General features: G+C 36.9%; 1 protein-coding gene across 1 annotated transcript in view; it reads right to left on the bottom strand.

Annotated features, from left to right (window-relative positions):
* Positions 1-26,338, bottom strand: part of Kdm3 (Lysine demethylase 3) — a 264,097-nt gene that overhangs the window by 150,635 nt on the left and 87,124 nt on the right. The window contains exon 3 of the mRNA XM_069822650.1: positions 12,656-13,991. Coding sequence (XP_069678751.1) covers positions 12,656-13,991 — 1,336 coding nt within the window. The remainder of the gene's footprint in view (positions 1-12,655; positions 13,992-26,338) is intronic.

The raw sequence follows: 26,338 nt of genomic DNA, 5'->3' as shown, positions 1-26,338 counted from the left end.
GGTTTATACTTATACGACCTTGAACGTTATGTTGTTGGTGCTTGTCAATGTAAATAACTTGGTTTATGAATTAGTAAGCTCCTATGATACGTGCATAGAACGTTACCAATGTTTTTTTTCTTTTAAGGTATGGGAAATATCAACGTCCGTATCACATTCCTTCATTAAAAGTTACAATGCTATTTAGCTGGAATTATTACAGGCTTTATCGCATTCCATACACAAACGAAAACAAGTTAGAGAGCAATTGACGAGTTCAGTAATATCACAAAGAAATATTCCTGAGTTTTAAGATGAGATAAGTCCAGAAATAAACAATGATCATAGTTTATGTAACCCTACCTTCCACGCAGAATTTACGAATAGCCCACCGACAGTAAGGCTCTTTTACGCTCTAGAACAGTGATTGTCAAGCACTCGCTGAAATGGGTAAAGGGTATCGAGTGCCAAGTAATACGCTCCGTCGTGCAGCAGGGAGAGTTAGAAAGCATACCCACCAGCAGCCACGGATGCACGCCAATGCAATGTCTTTATCCACGGGTAAGAGTGTTGGCAGTACTTTATTAACTGTTTTTCTACTGTTTATGCAGTGATTACCAATAGCCTACCGTTAAATGAAAACCATGAAGTTGGCAATACTTTATTAACTGACATATTCAAATGAGTGAGCCGTTGGAATATGGGGCCTTAGCAGTCTTGACATTTTATTAATGATTTTCACACCGTCTGTGGCGTATAGTGAAGTTAATTTAAAATGAATGTTAAGTTTAGTGAAAAGGGTGAAGAGTTAATAATTGATAATGGTTCTAAGTTTCAATTTTCGAAACCCTGTACCGTAGGGTTAAGATATCGATGTAGAAACAAAAAATCCAGTTCATTTATTGTGTGTGATCAATAAAAAAGTGTCATTTTAAATAGCAAAATTGATCATACGCTAGGCCTACCTGATTTCAATGCAGCTATCACTGTAATATATTTAAGTAATTTATTTATTTTATGATAATCACTTTCGTGTGTACTATGCTCATCGGGGCGCAACTATGCCATGTCCATCCTGCTACCTGATTTCTTCGGGGCGCAACTATGCCATGTCCCATCTGCTACCTGATTTCTTCGGGGCGCAATTATGCCATGTCTAGGCCTCCCAATTGACCGCGGGGCGCAACTATGCCCACAAAACAAGGACCCTTTTTTATGTGCTGCATCTTATCTGACCGTGGGGCGCAACTATGCCCTGCCCAAAAAATAAGGGCACGGAGATCACCCACACATCTCTACTAGTTTACTAACAACTTCTCAAAAATTAGATCCATGATATTTGTAGTGGACAGATGAAGGCAGATATTTTCGATTATTTCCATTTCCTCTGTTATTCTCATTAACCATTGCTTCACTGTTACCGATTTACCTCTCATTGTCTCTTTTGTCTTTGTGGTTGGAAAAAGCCGTTACATAAAGAACTACCAAACACCAACGGCAACAAAGATAAAGAGAAATTTATATATGTATGGTTTATAAGAGGTCTTTCCTGGTTACGTTTATTTATTATTATTTTTCTTCTTTGTATTTTGCAAACAAAAAGAAATTATGGGCCATGACTAACGACGCATACTTTACAACCACCCACTTTTAAATAAAGAAAAGCCCGGATGACCATATATTCAGATTACATACAATACGTCCCTTCTGTATATAAAAAGTGGCGTCCCTTTGTGCTGGCATTAAAAACGATAACATAACTTGTAGGGGGGACATCACCCCTTCAGCACTAGCAAACACCTGGTACCGGCCTGTTGTTGGTTTTGTTACTCGATCAGAGAAAATAAACGTTTCATTTTTACTGTAGTGGTCAGGATCGGCAATGAATTCACGAATATGATCTTCGAATTTATATTTTTATTTTTATCTTATATGATATTATCTTCTCGTCTGTCTGTAGTTGGTAAAAAGGGCTTTTTCCAGAACGTTGACTGATGAGCATCGATGAATTATTTTTGAGGCAGTAACACACTCATCTTAGGTGGAATTCGTTACGCCCTATGGTAGCATGAAAAGCAAAGATGATAATTATTATCAACAGTAATCTCACTAGAGGTTTTGATTTATCTTGAAAAAATTAAAACTCGAGTAGAATTTAATTGACTATTACACGATTAGAAGAAATAAAGTACTCTAATACAATAAAATATTGACTTACTAAAATTCTATTTCACTAATGTTAGCTTCACCAAAACGTTTGAACGGAGCCGCCATTTTCAGTTGACTATCTATGCGGCAAACAAATGACGAAAACAAAGCATGTTTTATAGTACCGTAAAGAATTTGCAGTTTGAAATGTTGGCAAACAAAGAAACAAATGGTAGTGAGGCGATAAAAACAGAAGTATATAAATATTAGAAGAAATACAGTACTCTAACACAATAAAATATTGACTTACTGAGATTCTATTTCACTAATGTTAGCTTCACCAAAATGTTTGAAAGGAGCCGCCATTTTCAGTTGACTATTTATGCGGTAAACAAATGACGGTCGCAACGCATGTTTTATAGTACCGTAAAGAATTTGCAGTTTGAAATGTTATATATTAACAAATGGTAGTGAGGTGATAAAAACAGAAGAAAGTATATGAATATTAGATGAAATAAAGTACCGGTACTCTAATACAATAAAATATTAATTGACTTACTGAAGTTCTATTTCACTAATGTTAGCTTCACCAAAATGTTTGAAAGGAGCTCTCATTTTCAGTTGACTGTATATGCTGTAAACAAATGACGATCGCAAATCATGTTTTACAGTAGGCCTACCATAAAGAATTTGCAGTTTGAAATGTTGAAAAACAAAGAAACAAATGGTAGTGAGGTGATAAAAACAGAAGAAAGTATATGAAGATTATATGAAATAAAGTACCGGTACTCTAATACAATAAAATATTAATTGACTTACTGAAGTTCTATTTCACTAATGTTAGCTTCACCAAAATGTTTGAAAGGAGCTCTCATTTTCAGTTGACTGTATATGCTGTAAACAAATGACGATCGCAAATCATGTTTTACAGTACCATAAAGAATTTGCAGTTTGAAATGTTGGCAAACGAAAGAAATGGTAGTGAGGTGATAAAAACAGAAGAAAGTATATAAAAGATTAGAAGAAATAAAATATATATTAATTGACTTACTACAATTCTATTTCACTAATGTTACCTTCACCAAAACGTTTGAACGAAGCCGCCATTTTCAGTCGACTATGTATGAGGGAAACAATTTATGATCGCAAAGCATGTTTTATAGTACCGTAAAGAATTTGCAGTTTGAAATGTTGGCAAACAAAAAACCAAATGCTAGGATAGTGAAAAAAAAAAAAAAACAAACAAATGCTTGGGAAGCGATAAAATTAAACAAATGCTAGGGAACCGATAAAATTATGCTATAAGCAGCCATGACTGGTTGAAAAACGTCCATTCGTACCGTTTTATTGGTCAAAAGTAGTATGACGTAGTAAAAGTGTAACAGAATAATAGTCATATCGTTTCTCTTCCTCTGTATCAGAGGCCAGAATCACTAGTTATTCAGCATAATCAATTTCACTTGAATTTTCTACTGTAGACAGATGATAAGACTGTTGAAAATATGCCTATGGCATCGTTGCAATATCGTAAGAATTTTTATGAAACGAATTTATGTATGGAATTTGCCTCGCAAGAAAGACATATTTTGGACAAAAATGACCCAATGCTAGTATTTGACTTACAGTTAACTCAAGTTGAATTTGTTAGAATCTCAATTCGGATTAAATTGCATCAATTAATAAACCACAAAACCTAAATACACACAATTTTTTGTTCTTACAGATAAGAAATCTTTATCGCTATAACAATTATCACAGGATTTAACTACTGGAGTATTTGTGTTTAAAACTAAACACTCGAATCAGTCACAGATAAGGAGTATAAACAAACAAGAAGCCACTCTCGCTTATCTGCAAGATTAAGGGAGTAGGCGGGACTTGTCGAGTGCAATCTGAGTCTTTCAAAATTGAAGCTATTTGAAAATTCTTAATCCAATGCTTTGACGTCATTCTGATCGACGGCGAAAGATGAGTAATGTAATAGCTGGAAAATCCAGTGCATTATAATGCATTAAACCTAACTATAATATTGTGTCATGCTACAAATTCTGGGAACCAGTTTTGGAATTCCGGCTGAGAAGTGGAGTTGTATCTTCCTTCCCTAGGAACTATGTTTCTAAATTACGCTCATCCTCAAAGGTGGTGGTGGTGGTAATAATAATAATAATAATAATAATAATAATAATAATAATAATAATAATAATAATAATAATAATACAGCGTCTGCAATGAACTGAATATAAGAAATGAAGCTGTGTTGAAAAGAGTAGGTGAAGAAAGAATGATGATGAAACCGATCAGGAAGAGAAAAAGGAATTGGCTGGGTCACTGGTTGAGAGGAATCTGCCAACTGAAGAATGCACTGGAAGGAATGGTGAACGGGAGAAGATTTCAGTGCAAAAGAATATATCGGATGATAGGAGGTATTAAGATATATGGATCATAAGAGACAAAGAGGAATGCAGAAAATAGGAAAGACTGGAAAATGCTGGGTTTGCAGTGAAAGACCTGCCTTGGGGCAAACCACTTATGTAAATAATAATAATAATAATAATAATAATAATGTTTCTTATATACGCTTGAGCCCAAATAGTCGATATTCCAAAACCATCTCATACTCTGCATCAATATTTTCTGGAGTGATAAGAGAAACAAGTCTTGCAACACGGTGTTTATCTTTGACCTCCCTCCTTTCTCTCTCTCTGCAACCCAATATTTTAGTGGCGTATTGTAGACAATCGATAATGGTACTAGTAGGGATGACAGTCCTAAGTACGTGCCATATTTGCCCAAAGAAAACGTCCTGGTACTCATTTTCATTACTTTTTTTACTCAGATATTATTATTATTTTTATTAATCATTTCTACTGTAATTGAAGTGTTCTCTGGAATAACAACTTCACGCACATTACGGCGTTTTTCCGTTTCCAGTGTATACTAAATGCTTAATAAAATTACACAACTCCTTCCTAACAAAATATTATTTCCCTCCAACAGATACAGCGGCCTATAGAAAAATTTGAATATCATTTTGCGCAATGCTGTTATATCACATGTAAAATGTTTGATGCCCTGTAACTCAAATTCAACTTATAGGTAGCCTCCTTCTTGTTCTAGAGAACGCCTCTATTATGAAATTAATTTATACTAAATTACATAGCTCTTGTGCATATCTGTGTTTTTAATTCAGTTCTGGAATCATGCCAACTAATCTTAACATGAATATGGCCACAATAAAAAAAACCAGACATTTTCTGCTTTAAAAATTTTCCTATGTGCATTTTTACATAACAAATGTGATCAATAGTTCTAATTCTGACACCCTCATTGCACGGTGCATTATTTAGTATGAAGAGATAATGTTTAAAAAAGTGAGATTACCTGTTACAATACATTCACTACTGAGAAAGTTTTGAACTTTCTGCATGCATATTTTAGATGTTCACGTCAGTAATTTGAAATGCTCGTCATTGATTAGTCTTTCATAAGAGCACACAGAAATTTATCGGAGAATATCAATCCGTTGTTGTGTCCACCACTAAGTCGGCTTACAAGTTTTCAATGCACTGCCTAATTATATATTAAAGCTTCGAAGGGCCAAGAGTAAAATTTCAGAGCAGAATTAATTATACTAAATCTCTCCACAGTATAATAGTTTATTCAAACGATGAACTGTTTAAGCTTGTAAATTGAATCAGTCTGTTTTATTTATATACAGAATTTTCTGTGCCTATAGTCTTATTTTTCATCTTCACTCGTCCCTACCACCCAGTTAAATTCTTCCAGTATTCCTTCTTTCATTCTAGTTCTAACCCCTTGCATTCTGAGTTTTGAGGCCTATATATTTTTCTCTAAGGTGGACACCATTTCAATGCCTTTCCAGAGTACCCTTCCTCGTGCAGAATAAAAAACTTCAATACCAATTCAATTCCTTCTAATTTTTACCTCATATAATGCAGCAAGGACTTCGTAACGTTGACTTTATCTCTTACGACTGTATACCTAGTCTTTCCTAATTTTAATCTCCCGCTAACCGCTTAAAAATCCATTTCTATTAATCTACTAGTCTACTATGTATTATAAACATTTCTTCAAATCTCCTGCCACTTCTTTTCCAGACATATCTTGAACACCGGGTGGACAGAAGTCTAACTGCACATGATGAAAGATGTTCTGTCATTAGATTTATATTACTTACTTATGGCAAGTTCATTGCCACCCTCACATAAACCCGACTTCGGTCCTATCCTGTGCAAGATTAATCCAGTCTCTATCATATCCCACCTTCCTCAAATCCATTTTAATATTATCCTCCCATCTACGTCTCGGCCTCCCTAAAGGTCTTTTTCCCTCCGGCCTCCCAACTAACACTCAATATGCATTTCTGGATTCGCCCATACGTGCTACATGCCCTGCACATTTCAAACGTCTGGATTTTATGTTCCTAATTATGTCAAGTGAAGTATACAATGCGTGCAGCTCTGCGTTGTGTAACTTTCTCCATTCTCCTGTAACTTCATCCCTCTTAGTCCCAAATATTTTCCTAAGAACCTTATTCTCAAACACACTTAATCTCTGTTCCTCTCTCAAAGTGAGAGCCCAAGTTTCACAACCATACACAACATCCGGTACTGTAATTGTTTTATAAATTCTAACTTTCAGATTTTTTGAGAGGAGACTAGATGACAAAAGCATCTCAACCGAATAATAACACGCATTTCCCATTATTTATTCTGTGTTTAATTTCCTCTCAAGTGTCATTTATATTTTTGTTACTGTTCCTCCAAGATATTTGAATTTTTCCACCTCTTCGAAAAATAAATCTCCAATTTTTATATTTCCATTTCATACAATTTTCTGGTCACGAGACATAATGATATACTTTGTCTTTTCGGGATTTACTTCTAAACCTATCGCTTTACCTGCTTCAAGTAAAATTCCCGTGTTTTCCCTAATCGTTTGTGGATTTTCTCCTAACATATTCACGTCATCCGCATAGACAAGAAGCAAGAAGCTGATGTAACCCGTTCAATTCCAAACCGTCTCTGTTATCCTGAACATTACCTTTATATTAATAGACTATAATCTGTATTAAATAACCATTACATAATTATACTTCTTGTTCTCACTTTATATTTTTATATATAATAGTCTTTAAGGTCCAGGGTCAATATAAGACGCTCCTCATTTTCAGATCTCAAATCTGGAGAAAAAAAATATGGATCTTATTTTCTGTTTTGGATACATTCATTCACCTATTCATTCTACCCGAGGTCTTTCACTGCAGACCCAGCTTTCTCCAACCTTTCCTATTTTTCCGCCTTCCTCTTAGTCTCCACAGTTTGGAAACATCTGTATGTTAATTGTTGAAAAAAAATCTTAAAATAAACGACTTAAATTTAACTCTAAGAACTTATGCATGGAGAATCAACCACGTATCTATTTCGTTCAAATATGTTATCAAAGCAAACGGTACCCGTAACATGCCATATGCTAATACCACCCACGCTTCCGTGCTTCAGTAATATTCTACTATTTAAATATTTGGCAAGAAACATGACACTTGCAGAGAAATCTTAACAGAAACGTAAATACAATTCCACTTTGAAATTTCAGCCGTAGCTATACATATAAAAAAAAGTAAAACGCGACTACAAACCAGTCGCTGGGCTTTGAAAACATACAAGTTTCTGAAAGTAATAAAACCGTTCCAAGCATCTAAAACTGGAGTCTGTTGTTTATTTTAATTTTACCCCTTTTAAACTGCGTTGAATATAGAAACGTAATCGTGTTTGGAATAGACCTATTAGTGAGGGAAAGTTTGTACAGAGCTCACAAGCACAAAATAATAATAATAATAAAACGCTACATCCAGCCAAAGAGAGCCAGCGTCTGAGTTTTAGTAATTGCAGAGAGAGCAACAGAGACAGACAAACCAACCGGTGTTGTTACCATGGTAACCCCAACCGCAGGCCCTAGGGATGATAATAGACATATCCCTCCACAGTCCCCTTTCCACCATGCACTTTCGAGTTCCCCCCTCTCCCATATTCCAACATCACACATGCACTTTTTTTTGTTATCACCATGCTGCCCCGTGCGTGTTTGAGTGGGATGTGTGTGTGTGGAGGGCACACAAACGATTCTCATTGACGTCATATATATACGAATATCTAAAGCAAAACTTTTTTATCACTAGGGTAGGAACGTTGATAAAAAAAAAAACAAGGGAGCTTTAAAAGCATTATGGCAAATCCTTGCGATCGATGTTGTGGTGTCACTAATGCTTATGGAATTTAAGGTTGAATGATTATAAACCAAATATTACTTACTGCTGCTGTAGGCCTATAAGAATTAGACTCTGTCTAATAGAGCCTATATTCTCATACACAGTACGTTCTTCAGCCATGACCGCTAGACTTGATAACACAGCAAAGCTCTATATGCCTATGCCAGACCTGCAGAACTGTAACTCCTCAGAGCGACTGCCTTCGTTTCCCTTCTACCCCACCCACCTTTTCTACCGGTGTGTTCATAGCGTTCTAGTTACGCTCGGCTGCATCAACATTCATTCTCGCGGCGGCAGGTACACAATACGCTATCAAGAATTACAAATGAACAGATAATAAAATCCTTAGGAACATACCTTTAGAAAGTAAGAGAAAAACGAATAAGGGAAATAAGTTAAAAGACATGTAAAATAAATTTTAAAATGTATGTGTGCATATAATGTAAGAAGGTTTACCTATGTATATATCGTCCTATTAAGCTATTGGTAAAACCGATTAACTCCACTTTTTATGTAAACTAAGTTAAGTACAGTCCCCGACTTGTCTTTCCGTGCTCTGTATTCTACTAAAATGGAGTAAGTCCGAAATGTTGTAGGCAACAAACCAATTACTTTATTTGAAGAATTTATTATGATTTTTCGTGCATTAATAAAGTTTTAATTCTTGTTTTTACAAAACTTGCATTACTGGACTTAACTGGTTTTACTAGTAATAGGACGATATATAAATTTTATATTAATAAGTGAGTAATAGCTATATAACTGGAGGTCAATGCTGTCATTCAACATTGTAACGCACTGCAGCCAAACAAATAAACAAATAAATAAATAAATAAACTGTTAAATTAAGGACATCACTCGTTGTGATGTATTGAAATGAATAGTGACTTTCAAGGTTCATTACTTAAATGCTACAAATTTATGTTTCCGTAAGTGATGGTAGGAGGAAAGTTCTCGAAAATCTAAAGCAGGCTAGGTGCAAAGAAATCTCAAAGAAACTACAGACAGGAAATCTAGCACAATTGTAAACTCTGAAACGAGATAACGCATTATAAGTTCAATGGCTTTATTACAATCTTTTTTGAAAATTACAGTGCCGCCACTGATGGACGCAGAAGTCGAACGTCCCCAATAGAAGTGGAGTGAGGCTGACGTCATAGTCCCCCTACTTACGGGTTCTGCAGGCCTGGCCTATACAAAAGAAAACCTCTCACAATTACAGTAGCAGGTCTACCCTTCGAGTATTGAAACAATAAAAAAAATCAACTGCCAGATACTTTTAAATTTCAAGTAAAATTCCCGTTTTTCCATAAATGTTTGTATTTATTCCCCCACAACAAATGGAATATGTATTTCATTCTGACTCAACATTCCGAAGTCCTATGTGGTAACCCACACAAATCAGTTATCTTTGCTTCTATTTCTGAAAGAAGATACATGACAGCTGTCAAACTGCTCGCATGCTGTGAAGCGCTGTTGCCATTATTCACTGAACTGTCTGACCAGTGACTCCACCACTCCCTTTTACTACTCTCTTCACAAATGTACTAGTTTTTTTTTCTTCACTGTATATTTTAATCAAGTTCACTGTTTCAGACCTTAAGATAATTTTACATCGTATGGTAGTTTTGTCAGACATGACACTCAGCTGTGTACATATTACGTAATAGTTGCCCTCTGATTCTCTTAGCCTTCACTGGGCGAGAGCATGACGGACATATTACGAATTCCTCCCTTTGACCTTTACAACCTCATACAGTGCTAAACATATAATACAACATTTTTTGGTTATTGACTTGGAGATGAACTTCGACTACAGAATGACTTTTCGTCTACTAAATGTAATGTCAGTGCTACCACTCGAGAAACGGATGACAGGGTAAATCAGCGGTGAATTTGGCATGAGTTTGTATATAGATTTCTACATCTGTTTAGCTGAAAACATAAATGAACTGAAACAATGTATTTTGATATTGTCGCAATCAGAGCAGTGTATATTAGAGAGTACCGCATTCTCGACGGCGGCGGCCATATTTACTCCTTGCGCGGCAAAGAAGCGTAAGCAGTAATGCTAAAACGATGGTGATTAAAGGCGATATCATACATGTTGTTGTAGTTTATTGAACATAGGAGACAAGAATTAACAAACATTATTGTCATAGTGAAATGACTCATGAGAGATAACACTTTATTATTTATGTTATGTCCATTTCAATAGAGATAACATCAGCAATTTTCTAGTGCAATTCTCACACCATTTCGACCGCCACATTTAGCAAGATGGTTGTCGTGCATTTGCTATAACAGACAATTTTCTTAACAATAAATATATTCTAGTCCTAAAATTGTGATAAGACTTTTTCAAATATATTATAACGAATTGGGAACGTATGAGTTGAAGTGTTAATGAATAAAGACTTCAAATCCTTCAGTTTCAATGCATTTTCTACCAACGTTTCACATTTTTCTGCATTTAGAATTACATCAAACACGAATTTACAAGAATATACAGTGGCATTTCCTTGTACGACTGAGAGTCACTAATGTGCTAATAAAATTTATAGATTCATTCCTGTTACCAGTTATTAGATATGAAATACAGTTTTCACAAATACTATATAACTTATTTTGTTTTATTTTGAACAAACCTGATCCCAACAAATAGTAGAGAGCTTGTTGTTCACTCAAGTCAATATTTCTATTTTCAGTTAAATTACAATTTAGCCTATATCAACCGGTAATATAACTGTTTTATAAATTCTAATTTTCATATTTTTTGACAGCAGACTGGATGACAAAAGCTTCTCAACCGAATAATAACAGGCATTCCCCATATTTATTCTGCGTTTAATTTCCTCCCGAGTGTCATTCATATTTGTTACTGTTGCTCCAAGATATATTAATTTTTCTACCTCTTTGAAGGTTAAATTTCTAATTTTTATGTTTCTATTTCGTACAGTATTCTAGTCAAGAGACATAATCATATACTTTGTCTTTTCGGGATTTTGCCTACTTCCAAGCCTATCGCTTTACTTGCTTCAGTAAAGTTCCGTGTTTTCCCTAATAGTTAGTGTATTTTCTCCTAATATATTCATGTCACCCGCATACACAATAAGCTGTAATGCTAATTCAGTACAACAATAATTGATTACACATTGATTAACTGCACAACAACACGGCATTCTTCAAGATAACGATGGAATATCACACTAGAAACCTGTGTTCATATGCAAGTCTTGCGGTGTACCGAGTCTCTGCAGGAGTAAATATGGCCGCCGCGTCGGCATTTGTTGGATCAAAAGAATGCGGTACTCTCCAATATACACTGCTCTGGTCGCAATGTACTGGTAGCTCTATCTATGGGATATTCAAGTAACTAAAATTGCATAGAGATGAAACTAGAGGGAATTCTTAGCGTGCACAACTTAAATTATGCAGGTAAAACTTGTTATTTCTCGGTCTCGTATAGGCAATCTTACAAGCTACAGATCCAACGAACTGCCTGCTTACAATTTCGCGGTAGATATGCTGAATGCATTGCACTACACAAAGAGATAAGGATAAAAATCACTCTGACTAGCCCTTATGGTTTAAGTTTTGCGAATAGAAGCTCATATAAAGTATTATCATTACTAAATGGTCTTAACATAGGCCTACCAGCACTGCCATGTAAGAAATTAAGATGTAAAGAAGCAATTTAACTATCGAGTAATGTTACATATTATATATGTACCGTACAATGTATTATGTGAGAGACCAAAACCTAATTAGCATATATCGTGCAAATAGTCAAGTCTCCATGAAAGGAACTAACCGAGGAGAAATCAGTAGAAGTTCGGTGTCTTATACGAATGTCTGAAAAGATTAAAAATTTTGAATCATTTGTACCATATTATCTGTTTTATGTTTATAATTTTTTCTTACTGATTTCTTCGTAGGTACACTTGACCCACAGTACACGAGAGATTATTCCCTCTTATTTATGACTTCAGTAGGAAAGTAGAAATTATGTACTTAATAGAAATAGCAATTATGAACCTTAATGCAAAAGAAACTAGTTGCTTCCACAGCAAAGTTGAAGAAATAACGTTTCGAACTTTGAAAGAAGTCTTTCAGTCAGGTAGAGAAGTATTTGGCATATAGACGATAACAGCAAACTTTAAACGAAGGACAGAATATTTCCTCGTAATTTCAACAGATAAAAGACACCCTCTGCAACATACTATTCTAGAGTTGTACCTGTAGACTCGCTCCCGCTCTCTCTCGGCCAAGATGTCCTCCGGCGCGGGGTGCGCGGGCGCCAGGAGGTGCGTGCCGACGGGCAGCGGGGGGTACCGCTTGTTCCACAACATCTCGGGGGCCAACTGCGAGTAGAGTCCCGGGGGCGGCAGATGATGGGGGACGGGGTGGGGGTGGTGGTGCAGCGGGTGCGGGCTGAGCAGGGGCGGTGGCGGCGGCACCACGGGCGAGTAGTGCGCCTGGGCGAGGGCCAGGGCCTGGGCGGCGGCGGCTGCGGGGGCGGCGGCACTACTCGACGTGGGCGGCGGCGGGGGGGCCGTGGCGGCCGGAGTGGAGGGGTGCGACATGAGCAGCGTCTGGTGCTGCACGCTATTGATGTGGCGAACGTGTGGCTCGGCCACCAGGAGTAGGCTGGGGTCCCTCCACACGCGCACCGGTTCCTGGGGCGGCGTCGTCAGCTTGTCACTGCCGCTCGAGGTCGAGGAGGAAGAAGGTACAAACAACGGCGACCTGTTAGTCGGCAACTGGTTGTTCTGCTGGGGCTCGTCCGAACTACTTAGGGCGCTGGAGCGGGACCCGGATCGCTCATCCCCGCTCCCGGAGCGAAGCGAGCTCACTCCAGAGTCGGAGCGGTCGTCGGGGAAGCGTAGCAACGCAGTGGACGAAGGGTCGCCGCCCGAGATCTCCATCCTGCTGAAAGGCGAGGACGAGGACAGCGGTCCGTCATCGTCGGGCGCACTATTCGTCCTATCCTCCACAATCACCGACGGTTCAGACACTTCTTCTTGCACGGCCGAACCACTGTTGCACTTTTCCTCATTTTCACTGGCTTGCTCCTCTAGAACCACAGCACTGCCACCACTGCCCGCCGCATCTTCGGGGCCCTGGGCATCCCCTGTCCTCTCACACTTGTCCTCCTCCTCGACCTTCTCCTCCTGTTGCTGCTGCTGTTCCTCCTTGGGCTCCTCTGCCTCTTGCCCTGCCGGGGGCTCGAGCTCTGAAGGTGCCTCGTCGGCCGCTGGAGGAACCTCGGGCTCCTCGGGCTCTTCGGGGGGAGGTGGGGGTGCAGGCGCTGGGGCGGGTACGGCCGGGGTGTCCTTCTTGCAGCGCTGCAGGCAGTCCTCCACGCGCACTTGCACGTGTCGTCGTAACTTGCTGTTGTTGGCCTCCTCAAGCACCTTCTTCTTGGCGCCCCGGCTGCTGGTTCGCTTCTTGTTGCCCTTGTTCTCGAGATCCTCCTTGTTGCCGCGCGGTTGTTTTATAGAAGAGTCCGCGTTCTTCCGTTTCCGGTCTGCACGTGTCTTGTTATGGCCTGTGGCAGTTCCGCCTCGGCTTTCTGCAACACAAACAGAAATCTGTGTTTTAGGAGCAGGGAAACGACATCATATACAAAATTCAGATATAAATAATACAGTTTTAGTATTGAACATTCATTCATTTATCACTCATTCATTTATCACTCATTCATTTAGGCCTATCATCGCACAACTACCGGTTATCAAACGACGATGTGCGATTGTTTAGTGCCGGTGAAATTTGTGATATCGAAATAGAGTAGTATTTTGGCGAGTTGAGTACGAGGATTCGTTACTGATTACCTGAGTTTCGCCTTAAACATAAGGAAAATCTCAACCAGATAATCAATTCAGACGGCATTAGAAGCCACGTTATGTCCGAGTGTATTCCTGTCACACCAATCTCTATCTGCATACCACCCCGGTGGCCAATCCAATCTGATATTGTAATTTAAAACATAGAATGTTACGCCATCTTCAGAGACTATTAAAAATTATGAGCAACGAAGAAACATCTTACGTTAGGTCAGTCTAATAGTTGGTTATGTTAGCCCACAAAATAGCTTAAGTAAGAGAATACATAAAATGTAGTTAAAAGGTACAGAAAATATGTGCGATATAGCAACAAATTAAGTCGTTTGGCTGTAAAATGAGCACCCATTTTGAGAATTTGAATGCATACGAGTCTGTTCGTGGTGGTCAATGGGACTTTAAGGCAGTTTTCCTCGGAATATTTGAATTTCCTCTCACTGTTACTGACCTATTCCATTTATGTTCCTCGTAATTCGTCCTTCTTTTAACTGTAATGTTTTAAATTAGACATCGTCACATAATAAATGTATGAATGAAAACAAGAAATACAAGAGGTCTATAAATCTGTTTCCTTTTCTTTCTCAGATGTTATCAGCTTCAGTGGTTTCGACTTAACAAAAAGTGCTGAATTTATTGAGCCCCGACTTGTTGCAACAGTAGCTCAAGAGTCGGTCCACCAGGTGGCAGCATCTGTACGGCGTTTGTTTTAGCGCCTCCGGAGGTTTACAGTTTGATTTCCGGCATGTGTTATAAAACATGTTTCGTAACATTTTTGCTTGTTTAGTTTCCTAGCGTTAAAAGCTTCATTGCGGCAATTCAGTTGAAAGTGGTTTCAGATTTCGTTAAGATAAACAGATTTATTATGTGCCCTTTCTTGTATGCCTTTGTACACAACACGAAACATTATCATTATTAATACGAAAAGTAAAGAGATGTTACATAAATAAATATAGCACAGTCATAGAAGGTATGCCACGACCCTAAAATATTACTATTTCAACATAAGAAATTCACTATAGGTATCCTACAAGCAAAACTCAGCTCAGACTCCTCGCGCCGCGCATGCTATACCCCTCTTATCCCCTGCAGTAGGCGGGTTCTTTAATAAGCAGCTTCTGGTATAACTATAATGGCTACGGTTGCGGACATGTGCACTCAAAGAGCAGCTGTAACAATAACCAATTAAGTGAATATAACATTACAAGATGTCAACAGCGTCTCTTTCTAAGTCACAATCGGTATCTATCTTCACTGGAACTGTCATCATATTTAAATTTTAAACATTTAAACTAAATTAAATTAATATTTAATATAAAACGCTATGTGATTCCCTGACAATATAGCAATAACACGTGTTCAGTTCAGCACAAGAAGATAATACGTGCGCATGCGCACAGTGACGGTGGTGTGATGAGCGACGGGGAGCATGCTGGGAAAGGGAGCATACGTCATCTGCCTGCTAGTATCTGCGCACTGAGTTTTGTTTGCTGGATGCCTATATTCTTGGACCATGTGGTTAGAATGGATCAGGTTCACCATTTGAGGACAGATACAAAAGTTTCCTTGGAAGGATGATGATGTTTAGTCAACTGTACGAAGACAGGTCTGAACCTCGCAAGTAATACTAACAAGGCACGACTTATAAGGCAATTAAGCCAGGAGATAATGGGGTAGGGTGGCCAGTTCCTTTCCTCCTCCACTGAATACATCGCTGACTAGTAACATATACTAATCAGACTTCAGATGTATACAAACAATTATTGTTTTTTTTTCTGACACATATCGGCAAGTGAGATGTACTGCCTGATAATAGAGCTGTACATAGTCATCAGCTATAACCTCAATAAGAGGACAGGGAGGAAGAAATTATTATTATTATTATTATTATTATTATTATTATTATTAAATATCATGTGTGTATATATATAATATCAAAAGAAGATTTAAGGCACTAACTATTCACATTATTTTTACCTATCTGTTTGTATAGTAATCAGCCATTTCTCTCGGGCCGTTGCCGCAATAGAGTGCTACAAACTTTGGGCAAAGAATGTTTTTTTTTTCCCTGCTTAACGGTGCTTCATCGAAGGAAAAATATAATAAAAGTTTTGTTATATTTAGCATATAGAATCACCTCTTAAATTTTGGTCCCCTTTTATCCTGTATACTCGTAATTAAAAAAGGAACAATTTTTAAAAGGAAAAAAACAAACAATATTTATTCTAGAGAGGCTATCCATAAAATAATATTCATTGATAGACATTATACATTTCATTCCCTTAATAATGGTGTAATCCTCGAAAACAGAACACTTCTACAAGTTTGTGTTTATAGAAACGATAAGAGGTCACGGGAAGTTGTGTGGGGTACGGAACTGCTAGTATCAAAACTTTGTGAACAATTTTGTCACAAACAGTCGGCTACAGTACGTGTCGCCTGACAGATTACAGAGCGTGGGGTTCTCTCTTGTGCGTGTGTCGAGAAAGTAATTACACCAACAACGTGCAATTTCTGACCAGAGATAAAGCAAGAAAGCTGCAATGCTGTGACCTTTACCGTATCTCACTCTTGTTGCGTTCTTGTTTATGAGCAGAGAAATAACTGTTCCATAGATTAACTAGTTCAAAGGACAAATTCTATATAGCACAGAGGCGGGCTGTCTCATGCAATGATCACGAAAAATGTGTACTCCACTTTTATATCCCTACACTGACTTAGTCGAACGACCCTCCATTCTAAACAGCAGAAGTCAATTCCCAGACAATCGAAGTCAAGGATAAGAAAATAGACACATTTGGGGGCATATTTTCTAGGGATGCTATCGATATATACATGTGTATTTTATTGGTCACCTATTTGGTATTGAATTTCCTGCAGAAATAGGCCTATGGCGATTTATCTACCTTACAGCGAAACTGAGTATGTTTGACGTCGTATGTCACAGTAAAATAATCTCCACTATTTGAACAACAAAACGAAAGTGAACGAAGGCGAAAGAACGCGCACGTTCTGCTTCGCTGAGGTTCCGAGAGTTGTCGGTACTTCAAAAGATGTTCGCGTTCGTGAAAACAGGCATTCAGTTGTTCTCTGCCTCAGAACAAATTCACTTATGTTAATACTAAAGATCCGGGCTGGTATATGAATCGCCTGTTGCTAAAAATCGCAGAATTAATAAGAATTATTTTCTTTTGAAAAAATTAATTCACGATAATTTTTATTATAGCTACTTTGAAACTAAATGAATTATTGGAAACCAAATACACTGGACAACAAATTTAAACTTTGTTTCTGTCCTTTAGATGAAACTATATAATTTTAACTAAATGAGAGAAATGGAAAATTCGGTTCCTACTTCGAAAGATTTAGGATCAAAAGTGCAGAAGAATCTCTGTGCATATGCAAAGAGAATCAGACTGTTGAACATTTGATTTTTCACTGTCCAGTGTTCGAAAGGAAAAGACACTTTTTAAGATATCATATCTCGGATTGCAATTTAAATTACTCCACACCCCTTTACCATTTTCTTAGAAAAAAATGTTGTTACAAACAATTCACAAGTTTATACACCACATCTACGCAAGACTGTAGCTGTTAATTGTATATAAATTAATGATGTTACAAAATCCTAATGCACTATGTAAAACAAGGTGTCTATCTTTGGGACATAATAATAGTAATGACAACAATAACTATGTTTGTATTATAGATTTTACTATTGTTGAGTATTTGATGACAGGTATATAGTTTGTAACCATAAGTAATTTTGTTTTTATTTTTTCTTTACTATCGCAAACCAACTATATAATAGGTATTTTATTTGTAACTACGCCAATTATGTGCATTATCTCATTAATATTGCTTAAAATTATGTATAAGATCACAAATTAATGTAATAATCTTGCAATTTCTCTACACCTTCGATTATAATTTCTAATTTTATTTCATTTTGTTTTAACTGAAAGTAATTATTGCATAACGTATTAGTATTGTTTACTGTCTCTTAATTAGTGTATTTATATTGTAACTATGATTCACACCTACTATTAATTCTTTAAAATTGTGTATTATCACTACATATTGTATTTCACATGTAACAAACTACAACCCTAATATGCCAAAGGTAAAATAGGGTTTCAATATTTGGATAACAATAATAATAACTAAATGAGAGATGCTGAGTCCATTTCTGAAAATCAAAATTTCTAACACGTACCATTTTTACGGTACACGCACTTCACTTGCAAAAATTTGTTACACTAGCACATAAAGCAACTTTTGTTTGGCCAAAATTCACAAATTAAAATTACTTTTTTGATTTTTTACGTTTGTAGACAGCATCTGCAATCTCTGTGATGAGTGACTAGCAATATTCAGTCAGCATACTTGCATTCCACTTTCAACTGAAGCGATTTTCGAAGGCAGATATTTCTTGATGAAACCTCTCCCCGTGTTCATCGCTTACAGCACCAAGGTTTTTTTTTTTTAATTTTTTAATAAATCCAGGTGGCTGTCAGGGAAGTGTACTTTCAGTGACATGTTGCATTCCATAAGGCGAAAGTAGTGCAACATTTCACTAACATTAAATAACTTTTTATTTTGAGAAACAGTACGTGCTGGACAAAAACTAACTGCAGATTCGTTTTTGCGACCACAAAATATATCGAATACACATATTTTTTATAAAAAGGACAAATTTCATGTTGTACAGTGTAATCTACAAAAAAAAAATAATAATAAATTGTCCTGTTTCAATATCTGATTTTAAATCTGATACACACCGTTCCCGCTATATCGACATCCACTTTTCGTAAGTTGTGTCACCTATCTAAGTCTACGTTTTTTAGAACTAATCTTCGTCCGACATAATTTTCTCCGAACATGGAACATTACAGGCTGAAAATGCTCCCTGAGTGTAAAAACCTATAGTGATTCCGCAAGCAAACGAGAACAGAACAGAATGTGTTTGTTCACATTCATTCGGCTTCGTTCGCTTATGTGATGGATAAGGGGTATGCTGACCACATGGATAAATACTGCAGTTATTTGTAACTCATTTGAAATCCTCAAGAATTAAGAAGAAACGAGCTATGGGGCCCCATTATTCAAACAGATACCTACATAAAAATTCATGCTAAGGCACTGGTGCAATTTATGAAATAAGCTATGAAATTATTATTCATTTCACAATTTGAAATTTATAGGCGAATAAACACACAGACAAAAAAACCGTTTATTACACCAAAGTTGAATGAATTATTCCATTTTGACTGGGAACGATAATAATAAGAAATAAGTAATGTCAGAAAAAGGTTTTGCTTTGCTTATAAAAATAGTGTCTCTGTATTCTGACAGTTTCACATAAAAGGGAATAAGACTTAATTACAAACTAGCTATTCAGATTCGCAGTAGGTGGGGGCTATATTTTCTCCGAACGGTTTGTTTTTCTTCATATTCTTATTCAACATCACTCCATCAAACAATCAGCTTCCCACAAAACGTCTAGTTTGAAAACATTAAAATAAAAGTAAGTTTTAATTTTATAAATCTATCCATCTTTTTTTATACCGGGAACCGCAGAGTAACTCAGGCTACGGACTGAAAGGTCTTGGGCTCAATCCCGGTTGTTGGTGTTATTTTTCTGATGGCTAAATTTCCACAATGGTCCCGAAGTTTCCTCAGCCTCCTAACAAATTGAGCATCGATTTATTTCCTGGGGTAAAAGGCGGCCAGAATTTGGTGCCGAACACACAACTTCATTCTAGTCGCAAGTCAAGAAACATGAAGTCATACCTCCATGCCCCGCAAGCACCTTGATGGCGCATATAGGGGATACTTTACCTTTACTTCTTAATACAGGCCCTAGAAATTCAGTGAAATGAACCAATTTAACATTTCAATAAATGTAAATAAATGTCAGTTTAAGATGAAAAGAAAAATGTTAAAACTATAAAGAAAACACTCGTAAAAAGGAGCACCTAACCATTAGACGGTATTTTTTCTTCCGTCACGAAAATATTCGTAAAAACCTACAGTAATGAAATATAAACAAGGATTTTTTTTAACTTCAAAAGCAGGTTGATATAGAATTCAAGAGATACGACTAATGGGCTTTCTGCTTCAGCATTTCCTCACAGCTGCCTCATGCACGTAAGATGCACACGCAGGTCACAAAACCGTTTGTCGCTACTTAATAACGAATAACTATATAATTCTCTGCATGGCCTGAAAGTGTGCGTGATGTCGGATAATGGGCGACTCTTACCCATCATGCAACTCGCGTGAAGCTGGGGGAATTGCGACATAAAAGAGAGCAAAAATCAATTAGTAAAGGAGAGCAGTGACCTCGATGAAGACCCGGCTGGCTTCCTCACATCTTCCCACTCGAGGTAGATCGCTGCAGCTTTCAATTAAACGAGAGGAAAAAAAAAACTCGCGGATGAAACACTGCACTGCGTTATTTATCTGCTACAAAACAAACCTAAAAATAAACACAACTCTAATGCGAATAATACCCAGATTCTCCGAGAAAACAACGTAACGGATATAATTATTGTTCTACAACGTAAATGTCTCTAATTAGCCATAAGCGGATTATAATAATAATAATAATAATAATAATAATAATAATAATATTGTATTACTATACTACTACCCTTCTGGACAACGATCTGTTGGAAGACCATTAAAAATGGCATGAGACCATTGAGATCGCAACAGACCACTAGATCTAGTGCAGGGATGAAGAACTGGGGAAGAAAGGGGATGGAATCACGGGGAAAGTGTTTGTTCCTCCGTCCACAATATTGGCCTTCAATGACGTATCTGTGACGTTTGGCAAGCACACTGAATACATATCTCTTCTCCCCCTACAATGTTCAATGATGCGAGGATTGAAGAGAAGGGATGAGTTACGTGTTCCGTCCGACTTGTGACGTCTACCACAATTGTAGCACAGTTTTACAGCCCTGATCTAGTGTTTGAATTGGATGATGTATTACTATACTCTTATTACTGTACTATAATCATTATCATTATTTATTATTATTATTATTATTATTATTATTATTATTATTAACTACGTAATTCAATGTAATGGGCGGCATATCAGTAGGCCCCTATTAAACGAAGAAAAACGAAGACTAGAAAAGTCGGGCTAATCTGATACAGATTTTAAAATGTATCAAAATGTAAGTTTAAAATGTTTAAAACTGTGATTATGAAGTACATTTTATAAGTATCCGTTTCATCCCACGGAATAAGATAGTAATGCATTTAGAGTGTAATACCAGTAGAGTCAGAAATTACCCGAACTTCGGGTGGCAACGCCATGCTCTGTAGGCAACTTCTCTGCCTTATCAGTGTGGTATATGGCATATTCTCCAGGCGTATAGACTCGGTATGCCGACCGATCAAGGGGGAAAAGTAAAGTGTACTTCGATATCGTACATTTCGAATTTATTCCTGGGGGTCGAACTGTCAATAAGGAGACGTATGTTGCAATTCTTCGACGTCTTCGTGATGCAGTTCGACGGAAAGGATCTAATTTGTGGTAAGGATAATCATGACATTACCCCAGCACATCGGTCGCTCTTGTTAAGCGAATTCCTCGCAAAACACAAAATACTTGTCCATCCACAGCTACCATGTTCTCCAGATCTCATTCCAGCAGATTTCTACCTATTTTCAAAGGTAAAATCCCTACTCAACGGATGGCGGTTTGCGTCAGCCGAAGAGATGAAAATTCATGTGACCAAAAATGGGCTGCTGGAATGTTTCTACAAGTGGTACGGGCGCTGGCACAAGTGTGTCACTATCCAGGGGGCGTACTTTGAAGATGGTGTTGTGTAAATGGTTACATGTCATCTGCAACAAAGATATCTATACATGTTCGTTTACTTTTTGACTCTACTGATATATTTTAAGTCTATTTTATGTACTTTCTGGCTGTATTTTTATAAGTAAATTTACTATAGTGATGTCCTACTTTCTGACATTATTATTAATGTTGGAACTGTTCTTAAGTTCGCCACTGCAGCTTCTGCAATGGCGAATTTAGGATCGTTCGTTGCTGCTTCTCCGAGATCGTTTTAAACAGTTGGTAGATTAAATCGCTAATTACTTTTTAATTTTTGTATTTAAATGAGTGATATTTGAGATATTTTGTAGGTAAAAGAATACTAAAATTATTAATCCTGTGATAATTTATTAATGGCAAAGCTTTTATTATTCTTACTATGAACAATTTTTCTGTATTAAAATATATTACATCTGTACTCTGATGTTATTAAAATATTATTTGCCTTTACAACAGGCACAGAAGTGGCGAACATACGGAACACATCCGTCCTAACTTCGCCAGTTGCACCCTCCTCTCTTTTTTGTTTTTGTACGAGAAGAAGTGCCCTATTCTTTACGAAATTTTTATTTAAGATGCTCATTAGTATCAATATTGCAACGCAATTTTTTATACTTTCGAAATATGACTTCATCATCAATTTAAAAATAAATCTGCATAAAGTGGCGAATTTAAGGAAGCTTACCTTATAATTTAAAGGCCGGTAATAATTTGTGGGAAGAAAACTCAGTGTCGGCATAATGGACGTATGATATGCATAAGCACCGACTAAACGAGGAAATGATTAAGAATTCTTTTTAAAAAGTTAAAGCATGAAAGGATTTGGCAAGTTGGGCATTTGGCTCGTCAGAACGGCAAATCACTGGAATATAGCCAAAATGCAATAGAGATTAACTGCGAAGCAGGAATAGTAACTGATCTAAAATCGTTCCCAAATGCAATCTTCAACACAACTCGTGACATGAGGATCATGGCAATAGAATCACTTCTCTCTCCTAATCTCAAGGAATCAAAGTATTCTCTTTATCGTATCGACCATAGCTCTTCGTATAACATACAACAAAACAGCTATTACATATTCACGAAATATTTTCACACCAAAGTGGAAGAGAGCCTTGGGAAAGAATTCTAGAAATCTCGTCCGCCAAACATTGAACTCTGGCACAAATTCAAATGGGATTTCTTTGCGTGTGTACACAATGCGGTTGGTTGGAGGGGAAAAATAAAAACACGAATCTAAGAGCCACCCCACTTTCGACTTTCAAAAGAACGCGTTTCAAACACAGTTCTAAATACAAATTTAAACACATGTTCTACACACAAAGGCATGCAAACGATGAACTCCTTTTTGCTTTAAAATTGTTGGGAACCTTCCGTGAAGCTGTTGAGTAGGAACGTTTATTTTAAGAGGAATTACCAGTATAATATTTAGATTACAAAAAAAATAAAGAGAAATAAAGAAAGTTGAAAGAATGGAAAATAATTAAACAAATTAGGTCAGTTCCAGCACGGTTCAGAATCGATTCTGAACTGCCTGCTCATGCGCAATATCTCATTGTGTGTTACAAGAATACTTGAACTGATTCTGAACCGATTTTGGACTCCCAGTTTCCTGTTTCAATGTGCTTTGGAACTCTTTCCGAACGAGTTAAATTGGTTTCAGATTAAAAGCAGGAACTAGGAATTCTGAACTGCTGACGCATACGCAGATGGTTTAATCTGAGGTTGAGGTTAAAAATACTTCGAGACTGGGTATGTTGAAATTAAAAAATTATCATTCATGAGTGATTAGGATGGTGATAGTGGTATATTTTATGACGAATTAAGTTTGGAACATGAATATAATTTTAATATAAACTAAGAAGACTGTGAAAGAACAATTCAAGAAACCTTCCAAAAAAAAAAAAAAAACTAAAATCGAAAACTAATTCTAAGAACGTACTCAACTAGCGCATGCGTCGAAAGATGTTCGGTATTAGTTCGTAACGCATTCTGAATTGCTAGCTGGAACAAACCTATTGTGAAGAATGAAAAGAAAGAAAATAACAAAAAACAAAAAAAAAAAAAAGAAAAAAAAAAGAAAAAAATAAACAGTTAAAGGTGGCAAGTAAATAACCAGTACCTAATTCATTACAAATCTATAAATTTAACTGCTAACCAATCATCGAGAACCAATCATCTTACGGGAATTGGATTGGAAAGAAAACTCAAGAGACAGCAGTCACAACCTACAATGTAATCTCTCCTACTTGGACAGAAAGCATTTAAAATCTACTGCTAAGCATTATTAGATTATAATCTGTAGAGCAACCGGCATAGCTCAAACGGTATCGCATTTGTTTGCTGACCCGAAGCTATGCTGCGGTATAGGTTCGACTTCCGCTTGAGCTAATTACTGTTTCCCCCCCCCCAGAGGTTTTTCCGTAACCGTAAGGCAAATATCAGCCAATTCATAGCGGATTATCGGCCTCATCTCGCTACCATCAATTCCATCGACGTTAAACAAGGTTAAAATGATCTGGAGAGTAAAAGGTTAAAATTTGAAACTAATTAATTTTTACGCTAGTAAGATGCATATTTTGTAAGTAGGCCTATACTGTATGAATAATTACCTCAAAATGTTTCGCGATGTAAGATATGCTTTTAAATCTTAATTCACCCTACCCACATAAACTACGATTCAAAGTACTTAACTTAAGTAGGCTACTCTCATTCAGCATGTTTACTCAGGTTACTACGAAAATAGAAACAGGAATGAAAGTACTGTTTGTATCAATACATTGTTAAAAGCAGTTTAATTCTGCATTAAAAGTTTGGATTACACTCGGGAGAGGTAAAATGTTATTGTTATAGGTGAAGAAATTATAGAACAGATATATGTATAATTAAAAATAATTTGGTTATCATTCTGGACACATAAAATCTCAGATGCTGCAATCAAAATTAAATACATTTTGAAATGTTTGTGGAATGCAACGGACAATAAAGCGTAACGTAAAAAGAGAAACGTTATTAAAACTGCACAAGTTGCTGCATTGCAGCTTCTATTATGTGGGTGAGAAAGCTGGACTTCATGTCAGACCAACTATGACAAATAGAATCATCAGAAATGAGATTTCTTCGATATGTAGAGGGATGCATATTACACGAGAAATTATATACTAGAAGAATTCAATAAAGGATCTATTGTAAACACAACTGAAAAATATAGATGATGATGATGATGATTAAAATTTCAATTTAGCACAAAATGAAATCTTCTAACATTCACTTGTTCATTCAAGTTACTATGGAAACAGTACACACGTCCTGGGATCCTGTCCGCACGGCGAAGGCCTGCGAAACGCCAGACACCACCAAGTACGATCAATTATAGCTACTGCCCTTAAAGATGCCGATTACAACACATTTGAAGAAGTACATGGTCTCTCCGTCACTGGCAGTACATGGCGCATAGATATAATAGCTTTCAAGGAATCTACAAGATCTGGATTCATAATTGATCCCCACTGTGCGTTTCGAAACGAATGAGGAACAGCCAGCAGAAGTGGATAAGGGGGAAAAAAATCTACAATCCTACCATTCCATATTACCTCCAAAAGTACCAGCTAGAAGAGCTTGAAGTAATCGGACTTCTGGTTGGAGCAAGAGGTACCGCTACTCTCTTCATGAAAGATGTGTTTAAGAGGCTTGGAATACCTACATCTATTATTCCGATTGTAACTTTAGCTGCATTGAAAGGATCAATTGCTCTCCTGAAGCATCACCTATATTCGAAATGAAACCAAGTTCATTAGCATTCTTTACTTTTTTGTAACACTTGCCTCTCTGAAACTAGGTATATTTCCACCAATCACAAAATGTATTTGCAGCTATGTACTTGTAGGAGTTTCATTGTCAAAACAAAATTAATGGTTCACTGAACTTGTAAACATTTATATGGTTAAGTACTCTTTGTCCCTTGTGGCAGCTCACGAATAGTGAGAAGATTTCTAAATTTCAATGAGAAAGAGAAGAAATGAACAGACTGTATACATGTAAAAGGAATATCATGTCATACTCGTATACAGTAATGATGAAAATATCATAATCTTTAACCTCTAATTTAACTTGTTAATTCTTGTTACTATGGAAACGGAAATGAATTAAACAAGAAAATAATTGCTTATACGTTATGAAATAATTCTCAGTTATTCTGTCTAACTCAATACAGACATGAAT

The sequence above is a fragment of the Periplaneta americana genome, chromosome 3 (genome assembly GCF_040183065.1).
Source record: "Periplaneta americana isolate PAMFEO1 chromosome 3, P.americana_PAMFEO1_priV1, whole genome shotgun sequence".
In the NCBI taxonomy this organism is placed as follows: Eukaryota; Metazoa; Arthropoda; class Insecta; order Blattodea; family Blattidae; genus Periplaneta; species Periplaneta americana.
The sequence above is the reverse complement of the archived record's forward strand: the minus strand, read 5'-3'. Positions and strand labels throughout refer to the sequence as shown.